Source organism: Carya illinoinensis, chromosome 3 (assembly GCF_018687715.1).
Source record: "Carya illinoinensis cultivar Pawnee chromosome 3, C.illinoinensisPawnee_v1, whole genome shotgun sequence".
Classification (NCBI taxonomy): domain Eukaryota; kingdom Viridiplantae; phylum Streptophyta; class Magnoliopsida; order Fagales; family Juglandaceae; genus Carya; species Carya illinoinensis.
Genome location: NC_056754.1, coordinates 15,973,178 through 16,000,088, shown reverse-complemented (window position 1 = coordinate 16,000,088; position 26,911 = coordinate 15,973,178). Strand labels below are relative to the sequence as shown.

General features: G+C 39.3%; 2 protein-coding genes across 6 annotated transcripts; one reads left to right on the top strand and one right to left on the bottom strand.

The window, feature by feature from the left end:
- Window positions 1–9,305: 9,305 nt before the first annotated feature.
- On the bottom strand, window positions 9,306–21,736 carry LOC122303469 (zinc finger CCCH domain-containing protein 38-like). Of its 5 annotated transcripts, none has more exons than XM_043115263.1 (5): window positions 21,549–21,736; window positions 18,889–20,343; window positions 15,780–16,262; window positions 10,150–12,469; window positions 9,306–9,589 (listed from the first exon to the last, which is right to left on the bottom strand). In XM_043115263.1, the coding sequence occupies exons 3-5, from the start codon at window positions 16,208–16,210 to the stop codon at window positions 9,548–9,550; spliced, it is 2,793 nt and encodes a 930-aa protein (XP_042971197.1). In that variant the 5' UTR covers window positions 16,211–16,262; window positions 18,889–20,343; window positions 21,549–21,736; the 3' UTR covers window positions 9,306–9,547. The 5 variants fall into 5 exon arrangements, with proteins under 5 accessions (XP_042971197.1, XP_042971199.1, XP_042971200.1 ...); XM_043115265.1 differs by having other exon boundaries at window positions 19,793–20,343; XM_043115266.1 differs by having other exon boundaries at window positions 19,816–20,343.
- A 1,619-nt stretch (window positions 21,737–23,355) lies between these two features.
- On the top strand, window positions 23,356–26,338 carry LOC122303468 (probable pectinesterase/pectinesterase inhibitor 51). Its single transcript, XM_043115262.1, has 2 exons — window positions 23,356–24,734; window positions 25,368–26,338. Exons 1-2 carry the CDS (start codon window positions 23,684–23,686, stop codon window positions 26,051–26,053), a joined length of 1,737 nt encoding a protein of 578 aa, XP_042971196.1. The 5' UTR covers window positions 23,356–23,683; the 3' UTR covers window positions 26,054–26,338.
- Window positions 26,339–26,911: the final 573 nt, after the last annotated feature.

Genomic DNA, 26,911 nt, shown 5'->3' with positions numbered 1-26,911 from the left:
TATATATATATATATATATATATATATATATATATATTATAAGCTGAAACGTGATCACGTGAATTTTGTTTGTAAAATTGTAGCACTGCTACAATTAGTACCATCTAGCTGGATGCCTCAACGCATGATGAAACGTCAAAGGTGATACGTGATCGATCTGATCTCTTTGACTCTCTCTCTCACACACACACACACATTTATGCACACATACATGATGAGAAGCTGCTAGGTACGTAGGGAATCATGTGCACACGCAATCAGCCCATGATCAAAACAGCTTTATCCCACACTTCTCCCGCCTAACGTCGTTTCTGATCGTTTTGAGTGTCTCTTTCTTTTTTTCTTTTACCTCAAGAAAGAAAGTTCCATGCAATATTAATAACGTACCATCACATATATATATATATATATATATAAGACGACTATTCCAACTTCTGGATTGATGGAAATTCTTAATTTTTATGATCTAAGACGCAAGCTCATGCTGGGATCGATGTAAATTATTAACTGATCTCCATTATCATTAATTAATATATTCTGATCCAAACCATGCAATATCTGATCATCTAATTAAAGGATGAGATCTTGAATTGGAGTGCCTTCTCTACTCTCGGGAGTTAGAGTAAGGTTCTAGTGCTTCTGCCTTGGGCAAAAGCTTGAGTCTCACCCTGTGTGAGTCAGTTCCAACATGGAGATAACCAGAATGGAGGTAGATGAACTTGCTAACAGATGTGAGAGACTACAGCTCTCAAAAGAGGAAAGTTCCTTCTTTCATGTTAAACCAGAAGAAGATGTGGAGGGAGGCAGGCGTGGTAAGCATAGCATCATTGGAAGAGCTCTAACTGAAAAGCCAGTCAATAGTGAAGGCTTCAGAGTAACCATGTCCCAAATCTGGAGGCTTAAAGGATGGGTAAGGTTCAAAGAATTGGGTGATCAATGCTTTTTGATTGAGTTTCAATGCTTAACCGATAAAGAAAAGGTTTTAAGTGGGAGGCCATGGTTCTATGACCGAAGCCTATTGACCATACTGGAAGTTGACGAATCTGTTTCGATTAATGCTCTACGTTTTGAATTCGAACCATTCTGGGTGCAACTACACAATTTGCCACTGGCAGCAATGACTGAAGATCTCGGGATCCAATTTGCATCATCAGTGGGTCATGTGATCAGAGTGGAATCAGACTCGGAAGGACTAGCATGGGGAAGGTGTATGCGTGTTAGGGTGGCAGTGAACCTTCATAAACCACTACTGAGGGGGAAGTGGTTAATGTTCGACAAGCAGAAACACTGGATCTCTTTCAAATATGAAAGACTCCAGAATTTTTGCTTTCACTGTGGTGTGCTGTATCACAAAGGAAAGAGCTGCTCGAGACCACGGCTTGAGCATCAAGGTGAAGAACAAACAGTGCAGCAGTATGGAGCCTGGCTCAGAGCTCATCCCAAGAACACAAATATCTTTGACAACCACAAATATGGTGGTTCAGATCCTCAAAAGCAGTTTCAAGGGGATCGGCAAGGAGGAAGATGGAGAGGTGAAGGTGGAGAACAGGGCCTGAAGGAGCAAGTAGATCAACAGGGCCCTACAGGTGAACAGAAGGAGGCTACAGCTGATAACCTGAAAAGGGACACGCCAGACCTTGATGGGAATAGGTTGACAGAGGGGTATGGGTTGACAGCAGGAGGCTCGAGGAAGGAAACTATAGACCCCCAAGACAGTGTGAACCTACAAAGAGGATTAGAAGAGAGTCAAAGCAAAGTACCAGAAAAGCCCCTAGAACTGCATGAGGTACACATCTCTATAGCTAGACTTGAGGCTAAAGAGCTGGTGGAACAGCACACTGGAATGGAACTAGACCCAGGAAAATCGACTATGGTACCTGACACAAGGCATGGAGACTGCAACACCAAGGTCCAAGTCAGAACCAACTTGAGTGATGCGCTACCAGGAAGGGCAGACAGCAATGAGCCTAAGGCAACTGACAAGAGGGTAAAAGCTGGAAAATGGAAAAGGAAAGCCCGAGGGGAACACACCCAAACAGAAGGAAACTCAGGTGAGACTCTTGCTGATCTAACAAACTATAACCTGAGAAATGCAAGAAAGGAAGATAGAGAAAGGAAGAGGCATAGGATTTTTAATGAACACAACCCCAAAAGGACCAAGAAACTCGAAGAAAATAATGAAAACTATATCCCAATGGCAGAGGCTGGATCCCAGCCCTGCCAGGCACAATAAGCATCTTAGTGTGGAACTGCCGAGGGCTTGGAAACCCTCGGACAGTTAGAGTCCTTAGGCAATTAGTCAAGGATAAGATCCCATCTCTAGTTTTCCTAGTGGAGACTAAATGCAACAGTGGAAGAATGGACATGATCAGAAGGAAACTAAGACTTGATAACTGTCTGGCAGTAGATAGTGTGAGTCTTAAGGGAGGAATAGCCTTGCTATGGAAAACAGATTGGAATGTAGAAATCATTAGCTACTCAAGGTGGCACATTAGTGCTATAGTGCTGGAGGAAAGAAATGGCCCTGCCTGGCAATTCACAGGCTTTTATGGCCACCCAGAAGTAGCTAAGAGGAGTGGCAGCTGGGAATTACTCCATATGCTCAAACCCACCACCCCTATGGCATGGCTGTGTGCAGGGGATTTCAATGAAATTCTTTACCAGAAGGAGAAATTTGGGGGGGCAAGCAGGCCCTACAAACAGATAGAAGAATTCAGACAGGTGGTTGAAAGATGTGGACTAAGTGATTTACAGTCTCGGAGGCAGAAGTATACATGGGCCAACAACAGGTTTGGGGGTGACTTCATAAAGGAGAGAATAGATAGAGCTTTTGCAAATAAGGAATGGAGTAACATGCATAATTTGGCATCGTGCACAATACTTCCTGCTGTTAGCTCTGATCATTCACCATTACACATTAACAAACAGTTTTTGAACTGTTCAAGAAACAAGAGGGGCTTGATATTCAGATATGAGGCTTCTTGGGACTTAAGAGATGAATGCCAGGGAGTTGTAACAGAAGCATGGGTAAAGGGTCAGAATGGGGGTAATGGAGCCAGCTCAATGAGATACAAGCTAGGAGTATGCCAAAAGGAACTGGTGCAATGGAAGAAAAAAACCAGAGATAATGACCAAAGAGATATAGCACAGAAAATGAACAAGATTAGTCACCTTCAAAACAATGGCACTGGACAACATGTGGATGAGATGAAACATCTACAAAGGGAGGTTGAGATCTCACTTGCAGAAAGGGATATGGTATGGCGCCAGAGGGCAAAACAGCATTGGCTCAAGTGTGGAGACAGAAACACCCAGTTTTTCCATATGCAGGCAAACCAAAGAAGGAAAACAAATACCATAAAGGCCATCAAAGACCCCCTGGGCCGAGAAATCACTGAACAGCAGGCCATAGGAGGTGTCTTCACAGGTTATTTCTCTTCTCTCTTCACTACATCCTCACCTTCTAATATAGAGGAATGCTTACTTGCACTAGAGCCTAAAGTGAATGAAGAAATGGAAAGCAGGCTTATGGAACCCTTTACCCCTGAGGAGGTCACCAATGCAGTATTTCAAATGAACCCATTAGGATCACCTGGTCCTGATGGGTTCCCAGCCCAGTTCTATCAACAGCATTGGCAAGTGGTGGGGAAGGGAGTTTGTGATTTTGCCCTCAAAGCTCTAAACCAAGAGGCCTCCTTACAAGAGGTTAATGATACATATATAACCCTGATCCCTAAGGTCAGAAAGCCTGAGATAGTGGCTGAGTATAGACCAATCAGTCTTTGTAATGTCCTCTACAAGATTGTATCAAAAACCTTAGCAAACCGACTGAAAGGAATACTGCCCAACATAATTTCCTTGAACCAGAGTGCCTTTATACCTGGGAGACTTATTTCAGATAACACTCTAGTTGCATATGAAGTGCTGCACTCAATGACATCAAGGGTGAAAGGGAGGAGAGGGTTCATGGCACTCAAATTGGACATGAGCAAGGCTTATGATAGGGTAGAATGGGAGTTTGTCACAGCTGTTCTGGTTAAGATGGGTTTCCCTCAACATTGGATCAACTTGGTTCAGAACTGCCTCAAATCAGTGTCTTACTCTATCCTAGTCAATGGTGAGCCCCAACAACAGTTTGTGCCCACGAGGGGTATTCGACAAGGAGACCCCTTATCTCCTTACATTTTCATAATTTGTGCTGAAGCCCTCACAGCCTTATTGAACAGAGCAGGAATTTGCAAGGACATCACAAGTATCCCCTTGGGTAGAGGCCCAATCACAGTAAATCACCTTTTCTTTGCAGATGACAGTCTATTGTTCTGCCAAGCCAACAACAAGGAATTCTACAAGGTGCTAAGCATACTGGCCCTCTATGAGAAGGCCTCAGGTCAGATGTTAAACAAAGAAAAATCCTCCATTTTTTTCAGCAAGAACACAAGGAAGGAGGCACAACAACAGATCCTCATGATGGCAGGGGTTAAGTCTAAGGGCTCCTTTGAAAAATATCTAGGACTGCCTGCCATAGTTGGAAGAACCAAGGTGGCTGCTTTTCACTCACTCATTGACAGGACTTGAGCTCGAATAGCAAGCTGGAAAACAAAATACCTATCAGCTGCAGGAAAGGAAACCCTTCTCAAGGCTGTTTTGCAAGCAATTCCTACATACTCGATGGGGATTTTCCTCCTACCAGTCTCTATCACCAAAAAGCTAAACCAACTACTCAGAAAATTCTGGTGGGGGTATAATGAAGATACAACAAAGACCCAATGGGTGAACTGGAAGCAAATCAGCTCCTCAAAGGAGTCGGGTGGGGTTGGCTTCAGGGATTTCAGAAGCTTTAACTTAGCTATGTTGTCAAAACAGGGATGGAGAATATTACAAAACCCCTCATCACTGGTCTCAATGATTCTCAAACAGAAGTACTTCAAACAAACAGAACTAATGGGGTCAACATTGGGCAGGAGTCCATCCTTTGCATGGAGAGGCATCCATGCAGGGCTAAGCCTACTTAGAAAGGGCCTAATGTGGAGAGTAGGCAATGGACATAGCATCAACATCTGGTCAGATTGTTGGATCCCTTCCCTTCCCGAGTACCAAATCAAATCCACTCAGGTACCAAACTGCACTTATCAGACAGTAAGTGATCTACTTGAACCTCATCAACTAAGATGGAGAGAACCCCTTCTCCAACAATTATTCTCAGAAGAAGAAGTGGAAGCAATCAAGTCCATTCCTATCAGTTTTAGTGGCAGAAAGGATGTGAGAGTATGGAGGTTAACAGGCAATGGCATGTACACAGTCAAGAGTGGGTACCATCTCCACAGAAACATGATTAGTGAAATGGAAGGGGAAAACTCGAATAGAACTAATGACCAGGGAGTTTGGAAAGCATTATGGAAATTAAGGCTAGCCCCTGCAGTCAAGATGTTTGTTTGGAGGGCCTGCAGTGAGGCTTTACCTACCTTAGCCAACTTGAGGAGGAGGAAAATAATATCAGACAGCATGTGTCCAGTGTGTATGCAGGTTTCTGAAACCTCAGGCCATGTTTTGTGGGGCTGTGCTGCAGCAAGGGATGTGTGGAGCCAAGGCTGCAGGAAGGTGCAAAAGATGGTTGTTCATAGTGACTTGATGTTTGACATATGGGGTGAGCTAGTGGAAAGATTAAATACTGCAGAGTTGGAAGAGGTGGCAGTTACCCTCAGAGGGATCTGGACCAGAAGAAATGAGTTCCTACAGGGAAAAGGATTCAGGCAGCCCTCGATCCTAGTTCAGCAGGCCAGGAATGATCTACTGGACTACAAAGCCTCAACCACCAACCCCAGATCAGCTCTCAACCAGGCCATGACAGTGGTTCACAGATGGAGTAAGCCTTCCCAGGGTCAGTTTAAGGCTAATTGGGATGCAGCAGTTAGAAGGGGAGAGGGAAGGATTGGCATAGGAGTCATTGTCAGGGATTACCAGGGCCTGGTCATTGGCACCCTTCAGGCATCAAGGCAGTTTAGGGGGGAACCATTTGATGCAGAGGCCTATGGACTATTGCTGGCTGTAATATTTTGTCAGGAAATGGGGTTGAGCCAAATCTGTCTAGAGGGGGACTCGAAGCAAGTAGTTGAGATGCTCCAAGGTCACACTCCTAACTGGAGCTTGGGAGGCTGTCTAGTTGATGACGCAAGAAGGATTCTGGACTCAACTTCAACCTGGACTGTCTCACACACGTATAGGACAGCTAATGGTGCAGCACATCAACTTGCAAAGGCTGGATTGGAGTGCTTGGAGGACGTCTATAACATTGAAGAAGTTCCTAATTGTATTAAGACCATTGTGTCTGGGGAGATGTTATAGAGTTTGTGTGTTGTATCAAGCAATGGTGTTTGATTGTACTGATGTGTAATTTTTGAATGAAATTTCCATCATTTTCAAAAAAAAAAAAATTAAAGGATGAGATCCGATTATGCATGATCCACCTTTAATTAACAAAAGTACGTAGTACCTCAACTAGTTTTATATATATATATATATATATCCATGCATCCACTTTCACATGCAAGATTCGAATTTTGTTAAATGTTTGTCAAATGCCGATGATCATCCAAAGTAATTGTCCTCACTTTAATCAACACATCAATATTATATGAAAGTACCTCAAACTAGCTATATAGCTACCTTCAATTTATGTACCATGCATACATTCGTGCAGCTGCCACTTCATTTTATCGAACTTGCAAATGACTAGACTACATACATATTCATCAACTAATTTAACCTTATATTCGTTCTATGGTAACAACAAAAGGATTCCCAAGAACGACATTTTTTACATTTCTAGCTATAGGGTATCTTTGGTCAAGATGTGGTGCAAAAATAATTTTTACACCCTCCAATTACACACCACTACAGCATGATTCTAAAATCCTAAAATTTGAACCTTAAAACTCTTAAAATTTGAATTATATTTAAGGATTTTTTTAGCTACTATTTTGGTTGTTAATGTCATGTTTTGCACACCTTTGGGCCAGGCTCCAGCAACTAGGGTTTTCAATTTTAGACCTGCACACATAGAGATAACACAAAGAATTTGGGGCTTTGGTGGAGGCCGGAGAGTCTCCGATGCTTAAGTCAGTATCACCCTACTAGTTCATGTGAGAGTAAAGAAATCAGAGAAAGTTCTTCATACCAGAAGATTGGCTTTTATTCTAGGTTTCTGGGGGTCAACTGTCCATACCTTGTGTCAGGGAGATGTGTCCCCTCAATAGTTTCTTTAGTCATATTTCTTTAATGAAACGTGGCTTTTAGAGTGGTGCAATTAATGCTGCATGGCTCTTTGTCCATTCTATCCTACAGCTATATACTGTCAGGCTCCTACTCCCTTGCCTATTAGAAGATCGAGGGCTCCTAACATTTCCCACCCACCTACCTGTACGGTGGTATCTGAGGCTAGGCATCGTAGAGGAATGTCAGGGTGATGTGTCTCTTCTTTGCTTGCGTTTTGGAGACTTTCCATGTTATCTTGGCCATAGGCTTACCTCTACTTCAAGATAGGGGGACCTCTAATGGACCTGCCTGGCTGGGCTCCCCTTACAGTAGCCATCACTCGGAGTGGCAATCACCATCTTGAGATATCAACAAAGTTGGTCGGAATTTGGTAGTCGATTCACTTTACATAAATGACGAAATTGGAGAAAATTCATTCAAACATGTGTACTATTCTGAAGCATGACAAAAAAACAAAAGCTATTTTGACAGGAGCCCAAGAACTCGATACAAATTAATCCGAATGACTCAAATATATACCGTTGATGCATTTAATTATTCAATTTGAGTTAAGATTGATTCATGGATGATCCAAACTCGATTTTTTTTTTTTTTTTAGAAAGAGACGAAATTCACTTGTCCATGAGTAACCCCCTCTCAATTTTATTAAAAAAATCCTCACTTATGACGGATAAATATTATGGAACAAATAACATCCTGATTAATAATGCAAGACCCAACCCCACAAAAAACTAGCATCTAATTTAGGGAAAACCCTAACCATCCAAATGTAAAAGATCTGGTTCTGCTAGGTAAGTGGGATGAAAATTTTGACTTTAAGATGAAATATTAAAATATTATATTTTAATATTATTATTGTTTTAAAATTTGGAATAGTTAAGAAAAAGTTAAATTATTTATTATATTTTGTATGAAAATTTGAAAAAATTGTAATGCTAATATAAGAATTTTGAGTTTGAGATGAAATTTTTTTGTTACCAAAACGAACCACTTGTCTTTCCATACCAACATCTTCCCCAAAAAAATCCAGAGACCTGCCATTAGCACCAAATGCATACATAAAATGAGGTCATAGAAGTTATAATCAACGTCGACTAATCATAACAAATTTTATCTGCAATTGATCCGTAAAGGAACTTCCGAACATGCCTTTTAAGAAATGTCAAAGTATATTCCGTGACTGATCAGATGCAGGTATATCAAGCAGCCCAAGCCAGTGCTTTGTATCTGATCTTTTTCCGCCTTGCTCTCTCTGATTCTCCTTGTGAGTACGCTCCACGCAACTGTGTTTTCTATTTTATTTTTCCAGTTGGTTCAAGTTAAAGGCATGCATTAAATAGATGTTCCTTCCAATTTGCCAATTTGGGGTAGATGACATAATGGATGATGAAGGATTGGACTTCAAGTTAAATCCATGAAGTCTTGGGTCGAAGTATAAATATCAAGAACAGTAGGAAATAAAGAAGCAAGTTCATCATAATTTTAATTAGAAAAGACACTAAAAAGACCTGATCAGTTTTAATTACAAAACACACTTTCCAACTTAATACTAAAGACCAATTCAATCTGTTGGGATTTACTATTAAGCACAAGCGCTATCCTTTTGTTGTCCTTCTCCGACCTCTGGAATTACGAAGCCCAGAAACTATTAAACTGAATTAAGTGGGTTGGTGAGCGGAACGGGCCGGACATTTACATTGTTGGGTTAGGTACTCCGGCAAAGCTTATAACAATAATATAGTTTCATTCCGAAGGTCATAAAATCAAACACACACAAACACAAACTAGAATTATAGGGATGTCAGAACCTAATGAATAACTGTAACATGCACCACCCGAATGATTCAAAGTATTAAGAGTAGAATAATTTGAAAAAGCTCAGTAACTTCTCTTCATCCATGCTTTAGTCCCTCCGTTCTGCCCACAAAACAAAAGCAACAAAGCCTCGTTGGATATGCTCAAATTCAAAGCCGGCGGCAATACTGGAAAATACAAGCCCCCTCCCTCCCCACGATGAAAAAGAAAACCGATGATTGCCAGCCAAAAATCCCCAAAATCACACTAAACAGTTAAACCACGAGTCTAAAAACAAAAAATACTCGGGTATATTTACAAGCATGAGTTAAAAGGTTAGCTAAAACATTTATCAGCAACTGAATCACATCAACATGAAGGGGAAAAATAATATTTCTAGAGGCTGTGGTACAATAGGAATATCATAAACCACCTTGTCATGTATGACATAAAGAAAATGAACAAAATAAACAATGAAATTCTATGCTTCATTTTGGCCCTTCTGAGTTTTTTCCACGTATGCCTGCAACAAAATGGAAGCAAAATAAACAAAAGCTACGAGCAAAATTACTCGCAAGTAATAATCACTACCACGATACTATGACATTTAAGTTGGGAAAAAATAAACAAGTGAAACCAGATATAGTCTGCAGGCTTACCACAGTGAAGAAGGTAAGATGGCAAGAAGGGATTCCTTCAACCAACAAAGAGTCATAGAGGTATAACCTTTGTTACATTCAGTTTTAGCTCCCATGAAGAAAAGGAAAAGCAAAGGTGAATATGTACCATTTCTTTATTGTCAGATGTTATAGGTTTACTCATTCGGGACCAACAAATATCTATTTTCATAATTCCAATTACTGCAGAAATTAAAAGCAATCAGGCATGACATCAAAGCTTATAGTCTCTTATTATTATTATTATTTATTATTATTAATAAAGACAACCAACCAATTTTAATGTGCAGCTTAATTTCTTGCTCTTTTTCACATTATTCATTTTATTTTTTGGCTAATGAATTCTTGAGAGAATAATGGAAGGGGAACCATTAAATATTGAGCAAGTGAGTAAACCAGCACTCACCTGCACTAATTTAGTAAGCTTTGGTTTTGAAGATGACAGATAATGATCAATTTTTTCTTGTGTCTGAGGAATATTAGCACCCTGCCCACCAGTCACTTTGTCGACCACCTTCTTTACTATAGTTTTGTAAGCATCTTTGCTGATTTGACCTTCCTTCCACGTGGGTTTCAGAAGTTCCTTAACAAACTCCACGAGTGCAAATTTAAATGCTCGAATAGCCTTCACATCTTTGCTTTTCTTACCCTCGTCCTCCCCAGCATCTCCATCTGCATTTCCTAGAGGGCCATCATCTTGGTCCTTTTGGTTCCCCTCTTGAGCTTGCTTCCTTTCCTCAATCCCCTCTTCATTGTTTTCCATAGCCTCACCATGTGCACCCATATCCAGCTTATTCGACTGTTGGCTCTTGTGATTTGGTTCTTCTGAACTGCCTGTCCTAGGCAAATCAGTGCCATTAGGCCCAACCGGAAAAGATGATGGGGATAAGTTTTTCAAGGGTAGTTCTGGTATTCCATCTACAGGACTTTTCAGTCCCAATGAATTTGATTTAAGGCCTGGAGGATTGTTACTAGAGCCAGGATTCTTAGATTCTACGCCATCACATATCGGATCATATTGCTGGGATTTGATGGCTTGATCTGTCTGAACGTGTGCTGCCAAAACTGGCTGAATGGGAACTTCAGAATTGGTAAAGGAAGGAATATCTGATGAATTATGGGAGTTTAGAGCAGCATAAAGTTGTGGAAGCTGCTTTCTATCACCAAAGAACTGAGCCAGAGAAGCTGAAAGGTTGGTAAGTTTGGTGAGCTGTTCACCGCTTACCATATTCTGACTTGGAGGAATTCCAGGATTTACTTGTAATGCACTATCATCGCCAATATCTGGTTGGATGATAGGTTTTCCCTCTGAAGAGAATGCTAGATTTTGTTGATATTTCATTGCTCCTCCTCTTAAAGGGGCATTGGGTGTCACCACTTGATTTTGTCCAACTGCAATCACATTTGAAAGAGGTAAAGAGCTCAAACTCCGGCCATTTTGGTTGAAACATTGTCCTGGTATGATATTGGCAGAAATGTTTAGATCAGCACTTGAACTAACAGTTTTTTCAACAGCAATCTTATCGTCACATGATACTACATTGGCACCATCCCCCATCAAATTGTGGTTTGGTTGGAAATAAGATTTTTCATTTATGATCGGTTGCACAGCTGCAGCAGCACCATGAAACTGAACCGAAGCCTCTTTAGTTATATCCTGTCCCCGAGCCATCAAAGAAGGATCATAAGAACCAAGAGATTGTGGAGCCTGAGTAATTTGACCATGCTCCCCTTTCACAGCATGTTTTGCAGACTGCACTCCATAATTCCAATCAGGAGACATGTCCATATCACCAAGCCATTTCTCAGCACCTCTTGATTCAGAAATACCAATGCTAGCACCAGCACTTTCCTCCATCCACAGGTGGCCAGCCTTCTCATTGTTCTCAACTGCTTTGTCAACTGCTGGATCGCCACAACTTTTCTTCTCTTTGTCCATATCATGGCCCCATCTAGTATCATCGATTGACCAACGAGTGAGCCTTGCTACCGGGGCACCCAACTTTCCACTTTTGTCCTCACTCTTTGTAGTGTCTGAGACATTAGCTGTATTGCTCCATTCACTCAATTTTGGGCCATCCCATAATCGGTCCACATCATCTGAATTGCGACCCAGCCCCCACCTATCACCTCGTGACCTTCCATCAGGACTTAAGTCAGAGTGACTGTGATGAGAAAACCGACAATATTTACCATTACGACAATTTCCTGCAGCGAAAAATTTACAAGGAACATCACCACCCCTGCGGTGTTCAGGATCAACACCTCGCTCAAAAGATGCATCTCTATTTCTACGATTTTCTCTTTCTCTGATGGCATCATTTCCAGACACTTTATCAAAACTATCAGAAGCACCATCATGAGAATACCTACAAGATGCCCCCCTCCGACACTTTCCTCTCACAAAATCAGTACAATATGGAGTGGATCTTCCAATTCTTGATGTGTAATCCCTAGTATCATGAGTAGTGGAATATTTCGAATCCCCGTCTTTCCTGTGTCTGCTCTCCCAGTTATCCTCATGATGTTGATTACCCTGGTGAAGAAAATGGCAATGATTGCCTCTCCTACATCTCCCAGCAGTAAAATCTCTACATAATTGAGTTGATGCTCCTCTGCTTCTACTTCTGTCATGGAATCCTGATTCTCGTCTGATGCCACGAACAGGGCTTCTGCTCCTGCTTAGGCTCCTGCTCCTGCTCCTGCTCCTGCTTCTACTCCTACCTCTGTACATATATGTGCAAATAACAAGGCAAGAAAATTAAGCAACTAAATGCATTTGGCTCTCACCAGGTGGAAGGACATAAAATAATGAACACAGTTTATATAAAATTTTCTTTACTAGTAAAATAAAGTTTTACTGATTCAAGTAAACAGGCATAGCCCAAGTACATAGGAAGTATACAAAAGAGAACAACTAGTTACAAGTTAAGAACATAGTTTTTATATATAATTTGAATCTCATGTGTAAACTGTTTGATTGGGAAATGGATGCAATTTCTGATCTGCATGGTTTGTTTTATGCAACAGAGCTTGGCTGGGCTGAGATGGATAAGATGGTCTGGATTCATACTGGATATAAGAGGTTTACAGTTCATTCCATGTACAAGATGCTGACTAGTCCAAATGTGGTACACTCTTGTCCTTGGAAGTGTGTTTGGAGTAAGGTGCCTTCAAAGGTCGCATTCTTTGGCTGGACAGCTTCTCTAGGGAAAATTCTGACCTTGAATAATCTTAGGAAGCATGAATTATTTGTTATAGATTGGTGTTACATCTATAAAAAATATGTAGAATCGGTGGATCATTTGTTACTTCATTGTAAGGTGGCTAGGGAGTTATGGTATGAGGTGTTTAACAAGATTAGAGTGGTGTGGGTGATGCCTAGGAAGGTGGTCGATCTTTTCGGTTGTTGGAGATGTCTAAGGGGTAACTCTCAAATTGCTGCTGTTTGGAATAGGGCTGTACAAATAAGCCGGCTGGCCGACCCGGCCGTTTTTTCGACCCAACCCGACCCGTAATCTCGAACCGTTTACATGCATAATCGGAAACGGGTTATACCGTAACCGTTTATATGTTTATCGGGTAATACCCGTAACCCGTTTCCACCCAAAAATGTGCAGCTCATGTTGGCGTTGCTCTGTTCGACACTTCCACAGTTTTCATTCTCTCCGTTGGCGTTGCTGTTGCTCAGAAGGTCTCCCTCAAGTCTATAGGTATTACTCTCTCTCGCTTTGTTATTGTGATTTTCGTACGTGTATTTTCACTTTGTTAGGATGCTTTTCTTTGGGTTATGAGATCTGGGTTTCATGTGAGCCAGCTATTTGATTAAATGCCAGTTAGGAAAGTCCTGCATTAGGAAATCCTAATACCAGTAAGTTCACAGCTTTTCCTCTCTCTCTCTCTCTCTAGTGGTGGGGAAGGGAGAGTACTGCATATACTACTCGGAAAAACATCTTGGTTTCTGAAATGAAAACTGCTTCTTGTCCTGAAAGGGTCTCGTCTTTTGGCCAAGAATACACACACACACACACACACACACACACACACACATATATATATATATTTATTTATTTATTTTGATCGAAGGCACTGCCAAGCGTCGTGAGGGTCCCTTGACCTTGTTTTGCCCTATAAAAGCTTGACGAGTATTTCCTGAGTAGCCTTAATGCAAGCAAGTACTAAAATTCAGGGACCAAAAAAATTTCTCCTTGTTGTTCTGCATTCTGTTTGTCAGTAAATAGGGACAAAGTTGTATCATGTAAATATGTTAGACTCTGTCCAATTTGGGAAATTTCTCAACTACTCAAAGTTTGCTCTCTGGAAGCTAATGGTTTGTTTGGTCTGATTTATGTGCCAAGCTACATTTCAAATTTTGGTTTAAAAATGTGGGTGCTTGATTGGCTGAGTGTTAGCCATTTGACAGATCCTTTTGCAGCTAAAAAATGCAGTTAGGGGAATTTACAACAAAAAAATCCTATCTATTAATGTATTTAATTAACACTTTATAATTTATCAACTCTACCATGTGGGTAGTGTATTTAATGAGTGGTGAGTAATAATTACTTGTGGATGCTCCCAACCAATGGAATTCTTGGCTATGCTAATAATGAGAGTACTCTGTCTTTCCCTGTTGGAAAGATTTCAAGTATTGCGAGGTAGAATATTTATTAAGGAATGGTTATGGACCCCCGGCCTGCTCTTTAAGAACACAGATTTAAAAAGCTCATTTTGTAAACTGCATACAGAACATGATTGCAGATAAATGTCTTGTACTTGTTACAGGTCTAGACTGAGCAAGATATGCTTGTTTTTTTCCCGGGCTTCATTTTGTAAACTGCATACAGAACATTTTGTAAACTATTGTTTTTATAAAGGGTATGGTTGACTTGGTCCTCTGAAAGTGATATCATGCATTCTGATTTTGGTTCTTGGTTAATTTTCATGTTTGTATAAGTGATGTATAAGTGCAGAATGGCAAGCAAGATCATGAATGATTTTCATTAATTAATCAATATATGTGAAATGTTAATTAACATATCGATTGTGTATAGACCCAATCTACAGCCATTTCCTGAAAGAAAAAGGCATTCCAAAACAATATATATATATTGGCCTCAATTCTAGTGTCAGTATGGTTTTCTATATTGGCCTCAATTCTAGTGTCGGTATGCATTTAAAACAAATAGACACGTGACAAATTCTTAGAAAGTTCTCTATATGGTTTTCTTCCCAACACATTACAAGTATAATATATATATACAATTTTACAAACAAAAAACGGGTCGGAACACTATTCCGAATTCTTATCGGGTCGGTATCGGTTATCAGGTAAACGGAACTCATCCTTATCGGGTCGGGTCTATGAACAGTGCTAGTTTGGAATATGATCCCATAATGTCTTGTGTGGTGTATGGGGCTCAAGAGGAAAGGTCGGTGTTTTGAAGATAAGGAACGCTTAGTGGACAAACTTTGATGTTTCTTCTTTAGTACTTTATTTCTTTGGACTTTGATCATTGTTTTTAATAGAACTAGTGTCCATGATTTCCTTGTTTCTCTCTCTAGTTCCTGGCTTGTAATTAGGTTTCAGCAATTGTATACTTTCTGTATACTTGGGCTATGCCTTTTTACTTGTCTTAATAAAATTTTCTTATCTATAATATATATATAATTTGAACGCAGATCGATGGGAAAAATCAAGGAATCACACACACACACACGCTCGCGCATCAAAACTATAACAAGAAAATGCAAGTTAGGAGAATTCAATAAATGCATAAGATATATACATCAAAGGTTTATAGTATTATTAATGCTTTAAATAAGTAAACATTCTCCATTAATAAGCACAAAAAAAATACAAAGGAAGGATACAAAAGATACTTAAAGCATTACTACTAATAAACTGGACTGAAGTTCAGAAACCAAAATGTGCATGACAAGTGAACAATCAAGCCTAGTCCTTAACAAGAAAAAAAAAAAAAAAAAAAAAAAAAAAAAAAAAAAAAAAAAAAAAGGAAAAAGGGTGGAAACTCAAACCTGAGTGACCTGCTCCAAACATTTTTAGGGGAGGGACTGTGGCTTGGTCCTCTCCACTCGTCAAGACCAGGAGACATTCTCGTGCTGTAACTCCCATCTCCATCCCAGGCCACATTGGATTCCAAATTTCTGTTGCGGCCCTTATTGTAGCTATGATCCTTAACTGAGCCTCTGCTTCTCGGCAGAGGTTCACCTGATGCCAATCCCGCATCACGCTTTGACTTTAGTAAATCATTTGCCTCCATGTCAGACCATTTTGAATTATTACTGCCAGCAACCCCTGGAGAGAGCCATCCAGTTTCCAATTCTTTATCATGATAAGTACCTGCTTTTCCAGGCCAAGAATCATCTAGTACATTTTCAGATTCAAAGTGACGCTCTTCTTCTCTCAAATCCCACTTAGAACTACGTCTTCGGCCGCTTCCACTCATTTCTCTCAGAACAAAATCCTTACCACCTCCTTTTAGTAGAACCAGGTACAATCTGGAGAAAAGGACAAACATTATATATATATATATAAGTAAGAAGATATTTTATTGATATAAAGATAGGCATAGCCCAAGTACACAGGTGGTATACATGTTGATATGTATATACACATCAACTTCAATGATATAAAATCTACTTTTTATAGAAGTAAGAACATTTCATTAAAAAATGTAAAAAATGTGGCCAAAGGCATAATATCTATATTCAGTCCTTTACTTCATTCTGTTCTCGAAGTCTAAAGTACTGTTTTGATGATTTAAAATGTTCCTAAATAATGATTCTTTCCCTCATATCATTGAGACAAATTGGTATACATCATGCACCAATTTGATTCAGTTATAAAATTAATAGGAAATCTAAAATGTAATGCTTTATGGTCAAGATTATTGATCTAATGAACTCAAAAACACAGTCCAGGGATAAAGTAAGAGAATTACAGAGATTTGACACACAATCTGAGAAGTAACCATTTTTCACCAACTAGATGTGAGCAACATATGCATTGGTCAGGTATCCATTCTACCTGACAGACCTAATATCTTACATCAATTTCTTTCAGTCACATGTAAATGAAAGATCACACATAGTTGTAGTGTAGACAATGAAATTTTACTAAAACTCAACTAAAAAGGAGCATGCCTTTTGACTTGCCGGAATCACAAAGCATCAATTCATATTTCCATACACAAATTGGATTCAAATAATAAGGCAGATAGGAGGCTATAGGAGACAGATTTTTGTAGAGGACAACCACACAAATAAATAAGTGCAACTCTAAAAGTCAGTAAAACCTGTATATGGAAATTAAGAGTGATTCACTTATTAGAAAGGGAAATGAGAACAAACAATTTTTTATGACGAGTAAAAGAAACAAATTGTAAAAAACGAATAATAAAAATCCTTACACCTTTACAGCACCCCAATAATTATTTCCCAATACAACATATAAACAATCTTTCAAGAGCCAAATCAAACTATTTACCAACTAGATTTACAGTTAGAACATGTAGAGACTGGATAACCACCAGCAAGAAAAGTCCCGAATACCACAACAAAGTTTGCATTTAAACCAGGGAATAGAGAAAAAAAAAAAAAAAAAGCGTTTAAAGGAATATGATGATTTCTGGCATGCACATAGAAACAGCAGCAGACTAGACGCACCCATTAATCAGTTATTTGCCGATTCCTATCTTTTCATGATATTATTTCCCTTTTTATATTTCTATTTAGGAGTTTCTCTTATGTGCATCCTCGTACTAGAGCTACAACTTTTGTGGCTTTTAATAAATCCTAGATTACTAAACAAAAAAAAAAGTTACTTGCCAATTCCTCATCAAGGTAGATAAAAAAATCTAAGAGAAGCCAAGTACTCTTTCGGTTTAACAGAATTTTTTTTTTTTTTTGATGAATAAACAAATAGGTTTAACAGAATATTTATAACACTAACAGTGAACCAAACTATTTAATAGACTATTATTGTAACCCCCAAAGTTTCTTAGTTTGTACACGGTTGTACTCAAACATAAGTAAGGGTATATAAATAAAATCAGGGACCTCCTTTTCCAAAAAGAATTATACATTTTCTAACCCCTAGGTTGGCTCAACTGGTAAAGGCCTTGGATTTGGGGGTATGCTCCCCCCAAGTCTAAGATTCAAATCCCCTTAGGTGCAAACAATCTCTTGGGATTAGTGGAGGTGCACTTGCGGGAAACTCTTTGCCAAGGATCTGTGCACCCACGAGATTAGTCAGGACACTATTCTTGGACACCCGGTACCCATAAAAAAAAATTATACATTTTCAATCTGACTACCAAGTGCCAATCATTATACAAATTCCCAGTATTATTTAATGAAAAAGAAACACCGAGCAAACAAACAAAAATAATGCAATCAAAAAGTGATCAAACATGTCACCCACTCACCCATCGCAAAACTAAGTAAGCTCCTTTTAGTGGAAATCTAACTTCAATATTATATGTCTCCTGTAGCTATCATGTGATTTTAATTCCCAAATTTCTACCTTATCCAACGAGGAACAAATAAAAGAGAACAGAAAACTCTTCTAGCACAACAGGAATTTGCATGTTCTACCAGGTAACCAAGAGTACTCCATAAAATTACATGGCCAGGGAGGAGGCAACAAGCGCACTGACAGCTGATAGTCCATTTAAGTTTAGTTTGTTTCTCTGCTTTTTTGGCTTAAAATCAATAATATCGTAATTTATAGCTGACGGCTATTGTTTAAGTTTGTGTAGCAGAGATATATGATACGATATAGGTGGCTGGAAATCACTTTTGCATTCAACTACCCCGCAATCCCACCCTTCCCAAAAATAAAAAATGTATTTTTCCAAGCTCAGGCAAATTCTTTTCTTTTTTACTTTCAAATGGTGTTTGGGACAAAACCCCGACTAATTCAGGGGGTGCACAGGCACTTGGTAAGGAATTTCTCATAAGTATACCTTGGATAATTCAAGGGGGACACAGGCCAATCTTAAATTTATCCAAAAACATCAGAACTGAGCCTGAACATCAAACTAGTTAAGGATACTTAGCAGCCAAAATGAAGGCAAGACAATAAATGTTTTCTAAATCACCAGATATTTCGACAACTCAATACCTCAAAGTGATAACCAAAGTAGTTTTCCCCAGAGCCACACGCTCAACTTCCTTTCCAGGAAAAAGACTTAATGTGAAAATCTGATGCCTGATGCAAGTTCGTTAACTTATAAAAAGCATATCCAGAAAATCCATATATTACTTGGAGGGAAGGAGGGAGAGAGAGAGAGACAGAGAGAGAGAGAGCTTCAAAAATTTCACGTACATTAGAACCCTAGACAAACATTTGACACGTCCATAACTTCCTTAAGAGGCTGAATTTCTAACTTCACACAAGATTATTAGGGCCTTCATCACAAGGAATACATATACACACAAGGAATACAAAAACATATGAACAGGTGTCTGTATAAACTTTGTGTCTGCATGTGTGTGTGTGTGCGCGCGCGCGTGTTGTGATATCCATGCTAAATCCCCCTAGTCATCACCATCATTCGTATGCATCCACCAGTTTTAAAAACAGAGAATTTCCATCTTTAGCAAATGTTGACTCTCACATAGATTCTAAAATCCATACACAACGCTGACCAAAATCTGTAGTCACTGAAATCGTTTTGTGACAAAAGGAATCCTAGCATTTGTATTTTATATTTCAGCCAAAAGCTTAGAAAGCCACAATTTGATTTAATTTACACAGTTATAGAAAAAGGGATTTTGCCTAATCACAATCAAGCGTGTATTATTTGGTCGAACATTATAGTGTGAGAACTCAAATAAAAAAGCCACAATTTGTTTTTAATACAAGCAAACAACTTAAGATTTACAAACTAGAGGGTTCCCCAAAAGTATCTTCCTTTTGCAATACAAGCAAACAGTTTAAGGTTTAAAACCACAAGATTCCCCCAAAGTATCTTCTTTTTGCAAGACTTCTCAAAGTTCACAAATAATATCCCTTACAACAGTACCTGTCGTCAACCCCACCATCTACCTGATAGTTAACTAGTACTCTTAAATTCAATGAAGACGACTTTGTTTTCGGTGAGGTTGTAGTTGGCCCAAATCACAAATTTTGGAACACAGCCATTCTTAAGTCCAAACACTTTTTGTATAGATTTTATCTATTGATATTTGATGTAGATCTATAGATCAAATCTTGATTTTGATCAAGTAAATAATCACTCTTAAAAGGATCAATGTCCACCAAGCTTTAGTATGAATCTTTTGTTCCAAACTTTCCACTCCACAGCATTGAACTTTGAGCATCAACAACTTCAATAAGAGTTACTTTGAATGTTGATGTATTCTTTTCCAGTTTTTGAACCATGGAGCAGGTCTTTTGAGGCTATCTCAAAAGCATTTGGAGCAATCTCCACTAAAACGACACAACAAAGGTCCATTAATATGTGCAAATATCCCACGTTGCACTTGTGGAAGTATAAATATCACTGCAAATATCATTGCATCAATTCTTTCGAATGCACTCGGTATCCCTCCATGCAGTGATCTTGTGAAAATACTGCAGAAAAATTATATGTATATTAGCGCTCAGCTAGATGGACTCTTATTGAGAGGCATAGAACTAAAGTACACACGAGACTTCTATCCTGGTACCTAGTCCTTTTGGAGTCTAAGCAATTTACCTGAGCACATAGATGAGTGATCTAAGACTCAAGCAAAGGGTTCACAGGTACATTAAAAGTTTAATGAGTATGGAAAGTCCTAATAATCCTAAATATTATATAATAGGTTGTAAAACTATCACATGTTTTTAGGCAGGTAAATACAACTCGCATGTCCACAAGGGATTAAACTCATAACCTCACTAACCACCCCTTTTTTATTGGAGTAGATACCATCAAAACCATGGACCATGACCAGACATCATAACTTTATAAATTTATTGAATATAAAGCAAACAAAATTGTGAAGAAGCATTTCTTACTTGCCAAAAAAAAAAAAATGTAAAGAAGCACGTCCAAATTATCATTTTGAAAACAGAAAATTTTGTGAGAATGTTCAGTAATTATTAGTATACAGTATTCCTAATTCAGTTCACAATCCTAAGCAAAACCAAGCAAACTTTCCAAGCACTCCATGATTCAAAATGTATGTTACAGCGCAGCAAGAATTGTGAAGTAGCGCAGTTACTAACAAACATGTCTTCGTATCAGGAAGGGGAAAAAATCATCTTGCAGTACTCATTACTCTTCATTCATTCGCAAAATGTAAAGGGAAGAAAATAAATTCATCCTCTTTTTTTTTTTTTTTTATAGGTAATCAAGAAATTATATTCATAGAAATAGGCAAAGCCCAGGTACACAGGTAGTATACAAAAATAAATTCATGCTCTTATATATTATTCTATTCCCAATCTCACTTCATGAACTTAAAACAGTTCCAAGTAAGACCCCAAAGCCTAGAAAATGGTTCCCATGTATTTGATATCATTCAGTAGATTACTGAGTCCAAGCGGGGCAAAGAAAGAGTTCAAATCGCGCTTACAAATCCCCCGAATATATAGAGGGGAAAAAAGCCCAAAAAGCAGCACAATCTTAAACACAAGTACGAAAAGTATAACCCTTATCGAAGTTCAAGAACTACATAGACTTCTCAATTCAGATCAAAATCATTAACCAGAGAAAAGAAACAAATAAAACCCTAGGATTATTAAGAAGATACGGCGCAAGATCGAACAAATGAGAGTGAGAATAGGGGACTTACGTATAATCAGAGAGAGAGGGAGAGCTTTCGAACCCTAAACCGCAACTGAATGACGCCGCGAGCGGACTAAGGGAGGAGGAGCTGACTTAGTCATGTTTAGAGCCGCTCGGAGAGAAAACAGAGAGCAGTACGGAAAGATATTTCGAAGCAAACCTAGTTTACGAAACTATCTTCTATTTCCTCCCCCCGGGGGGTCTGTTGATTTTTATTTATTTATTTATTTTGGCCTAATTTTTTCTTTTAAAATTTATTTTCATTTCCTCTTTTAATACATCATTTTTTATATATTTTTAGGATAAGTTAAATAAATCTTATAGGCTAATTAAATGTCTCTCTTGTGAAATGAAAGATTATTATGATAGAAATGATTGAAAAAAGAGAGAGTCTGATAATAAATAAGATTTGATTGGGTATAAAATAAAAATGAAATATAAAGTTGAATGACATTACATATGATAATTAGAAGAGAGTTAAAGAGGAGTTGAGACGACAAGCGAGAACCAGAGAATTCTAAGACTTTTTTTTTTATTTTAGAGAGAATTTCTCGGGATTAATTGTAGAGGTCGTAAAACTTATATCAAACTCTACTTATGGTGATTTTTATACCTTAGACTTGTAATGGATTTAACACCAAGAACCACCATTGGAGAGGATAGGATCCGACGCTATTGTTAGGATTGAAAAATGCATATAACATCAATTAAAACAGATTCATATACATTGTATTTTCTCATTTGAGCTTTGACAAGGAAACAATAGCGATGATATTATGAACATTTTCATGGCTTATTTCAATGTTAAAAGAATATATTGACCACAAACGAAAAGGTTGGGGAGTTAAAAAAAATTGGTTATAATTATATGGCCAGATCAATAGCTAAAGATATCTATCATCTTGTTTTATAATTATATGGCCTTCATATTCCTAACCCCTCTTTAAAAAAAATAAAAAATAAAAAACAAAAGAAAAGAAAGACGATAGTGTGAACACTAAACTGCTTAGAAAAAATAATTAATTACACTAGTGCATTGGAACACTGTAGACTCTGGTGCGCCATTTTGACTTTTATTATTATTATTATTGGTAAGGATGGGTGGTAAAAGGTTCTTGTGTTGTTATATCATAAGTGCTGTGGGCGCAGCAGGTTCATGCAGGAGGGATCACGAGGCTACTGCGACAAGAGAATCGAGATGGAGTTGAAGATGGTTTGTTTTGTTTGAGTTTCCTGTACAACATCTTGTACATGCATGTCTAGAAAATTAAAGTGGGTAGATACATAAAAGTATTATTTTATTTGTTAAAACAAAATATGAATAAAGATTTTAAGATCATGTAAATGAGATGAAATGTTGAAGTATTTTAAGGTAGCAGAGAACAAGAATAAAGGGGAAGAGGACAAGGGAAAGAATAGCTCAAACTCCTCAAAACCTGAAAGAGGAAGACCAATATCTTTCAATGCCAATAGAAAACACATTTTTATTATTTCTAACACTTTTGTGGTACGCTTAACATGTGTGTTTAATAAATAAATAAAAAAATGACATTGTTGGGGGGGCACATGAGAACATCACTTGGAATCATGAAAAATATAAAAGTATGAATCATGAAAAATATAAAAGTTTAACATTGTCGGGCAAATAATTATTCTTATAATTATAGCAAATCTTGGTACAAAAGGTTCGAGAAGAGCAAGAATTTCAAACAAAATTCGTTTTCGTCTGTTAATATTCATTAATGCCGTTGGTAAATTATTTCATTGACGAGTGTGATGCGGGACAAAACCTAAGGTTTCCCCCGTGACCCGTCTTCTCCGAAAAGTCCAAACAGAACATTCCCCCACCTGTTTGACGGTCGAGTCTGTATTCGAAGACGCAGGCGCACAGCTCGCTTCTCCCATACCGAATAACCCTAACAACCCGTGACTTTTTGAGTCCCACCAATCCCGCGTCAATCTCCCGTGAACCCAGCCCGCCTTCCATTTTCCTTTCCCAAGTCACCGCACCGTACTCCTCGTTCATGCTTACCGCGTCCACCTACTCACACTACCATCCAAATTGATCTCTCAGACTCTCTCTCTCTCTCTCTCTCTCTCTCTCTCTCTCCACTGCGCGCTATTTTAGTGGATCGATTCGATATGGCCACTACCCATCAAAGAAAATCCACAAAACTACTCCATAAAAGCAGCTCCAACACCTTCCTGTTTTCTAAGCCGACCAAACTTCTTGTAATTTCCATGGCTTGCATCTTCTTTGTCTCCCTTGTCCTTTTTCTTTCCCTCTCTTCAGCCTCCCACTCCGAGAACCGTCACCATGCCGGCAAATCCAGTCCTGATGCTCCCTCCTCCATCTCTGCCGCGATCCGCCAGGCCTGCAAGGCCACTCGCTTCCCTAGCCCATGCGAGACCTCTTTGACCCAATCCAACCACGTGCCCCCCAACCCCACCCCTCTCCAGCTCATCCAGTCTGCCATCTGGGTCTCCTCCCAGAACCTCCACACCGCCCAATCCATGGTCAAGTCCATCCTGGACTCCTCCGCAGGGAATCTGAACCGCACCACAGCCGCCAACAACTGCCTGGAGTCCCTCAGAAACTCCGATTACCGGATCTCTCGGACTACCGAAGATGCACTGCCACATGGCAGGATCAAGGACGCGAGGGTCTGGATGAGCGCCTCCTTGCTCTACCAACAAGATTGTTGGTCCGCACTCAAGTACGCGAACGACACCCAGATGGTGAACTCGACGATGTCGTTTCTGGACTCGTTGGTTGGGCTCACGAGTAACGCGCTGAGCATGGTGTTCTCGTACAGTGTTTTCGGGAACGAGACCGGGTCGTGGGCCCCACCCAAGACCGAGCGGGACGGGTTCTGGCAGGGAGGTGGCGGCTCTGGGTCGGATTTCCGGGGCGGTTTCCCGTCGAAGCTAACGGCGGATGCGACCGTGTGTAAGGACGGGAGTGGCGGGTGCTACAAGAAGGTGCAGGAGGCAGTTGACGCCGCACCTGATAACGCCGGGGAACGGAAGTTCGTGATACATATAAAGGAGGGGGTGTACGAGGAAACTGTCAAAATCCCATTAGAGAAGAAGAACGTGGTGTTTTTAGGAGACGGGATGGGCAAAACGGTCATTACGGGGTCGTTGAACGTCGGCCAGCCTGGGATTTCGACAATCAACACAGCCACAGTTGGTAAGTCTTTTGAATGCATATTACTTTGTGAATGCATGTTACTTTATTGTTTTGTCTTTTCATTTTGGACATATTTTTTTTTTTCAAGGTTGTGGATGGAATCAATAAATACTGTTGGGGAGGTGCTCATGTTGGGGTTTATGAATCAATTATTCTAGTATATTTTACAGCCTTTTGCACTTAACCATTGAATTGGGCACCCTCCGGGCCTCCCCTGTCACACGATGCTTGCCTGTATTTCACTGAATAAATGAACAATCAATGTGTTTGATGTTTATTTAATAACATCTACAATCACAAGTCCATCCTTCCAGCTTTTGTCATCATGTAGAGCCCATGTGAAATGAAATTGGGTTGCAAATTTATTCACAGTTAACTATTTACTAGCAAGAGCTTATGAAAAAGGGCCAGTACCGATGCTAGTACTAAAAACAAAAGATAAAATGTTGACTACAATTGTAGATGACTTCTTTTATGAAATGGTAGAAGAAGTTCCCGAGTGAACAGATGCTAGGAAGACGTAAAAATTATGAGTTTGAGCTTTGCTTTGTTAATCCCTTCTTGTTCTTGAGTTGCTTTGAAAAAAAAAAAAAATTCCCATCTTTTTCTTATGTTTGAATCATTCTGGAACAGGTGTTAGTGGTGATGGATTCATGGCCAGCGGCCTCACAATCCAGAACACGGCCGGTCCTGATGCACACCAAGCAGTGGCCTTCAGATCAGACAGTGATCTATCCATCATTGAGAATTGTGAATTTTTAGGCAATCAAGATACACTCTATGCTCGCTCCCTCCGCCAATTTTACAAATCATGCCGCATTCAGGGAAATGTGGATTTCATTTTTGGAAACTCGGCATCAGTTTTTCAAAATTGCCAGATCTTAATCCGCCCTCGGCAATTAAATCCAGCAAAGGGCGAGAAAAATGCCGTCACTGCACATGGCAGAACCGACCCTGCACAAGTGACAGGTTTTGTTTTTCAGAATTGCTTGATAAATGGCACCGAGGAATACATGGCACTGTATCATAGCAACCCCAAAGTACACAAGAATTATTTGGGGAGGCCATGGAAGTTGTACTCAAGGACAGTTTTTATACACTGTAACTTAGAAGTTCTTATTACACCAGAAGGCTGGCTGCCATGGGATGGCGATTTTGCATTGAAAACACTCTATTATGGGGAATTTGGGAATTCTGGAGTAGGCTCTGATTTGTCCCAGAGAGTAACCTGGAGTAGCAAGATCCCGACAGAGCACATACTCACATATTCCGTTGAGAATTTTATCCAAGGAGATGAGTGGATTCCATCTTCTCAGTAATTATTTTCAAATTGTGCAGAAATAATGGCCTTAATGTGTCTAGAACTCTAACGATATTGGGAGATTCCAAATTTTTAGCTACATTTGATCTCCATCCATATGGGATATCTCTTCAGAGTGGGGTTTATGCTTAAGCATGTTATGAGCCTTTGTAAATTTATATAATTTGTGTTTTTAGTATATCTCTCTCCTGACATCTGTTGTGTAACTCTAGGAGAGGTAGAAGAGAATTGGATGGGTGTAATTTCAACTTCATCATATAAAATATTACATGATTGTGCTAAAGAGTAAGTCTATATATAAGTCTTTTATATGACCAACACCACGCACTGTTGAGGTGGAATTTTCTTTTCTACAATAACTCTGTATTTTACTCCCATTAAGTTTCCCCAAATCAGTATTCGAATTTATTTCAGACTTTCTCCCTCCATTAGCACCCGTTCGCCCATCTTGATTCCTGTCGCTTGTCTGTCGTCTACCACAACCTTTCAAACTTGTGGAGATAAAATGCTAACAAAAACTAATATTACCTCACTGTCGCAAGTCACTAAAAGAAAGTAGCTATGGAAGGAAATGCTGCAGCAATAGTTTTAAGCTGAATATGCTTGAATCGACTACCTACCAGAACATAAAGCTTCCTATTTATGGATGACAGAACAGTCATAAGAACCTTGCTAAGACTTTGAACCCACCATCTTTAGAACTACTTACCAACCTTACAAGACATTAAGGGTTGGTAGCCATAATCTTATAAAACATTCACCGTTATATAGAAATCAAATTTTCACCCAAGACTAACAAACCTAAATTCGGAGTCAAAAAAAAAAAAGAGAGAGACAAGTTATGAAATTAAAAAAG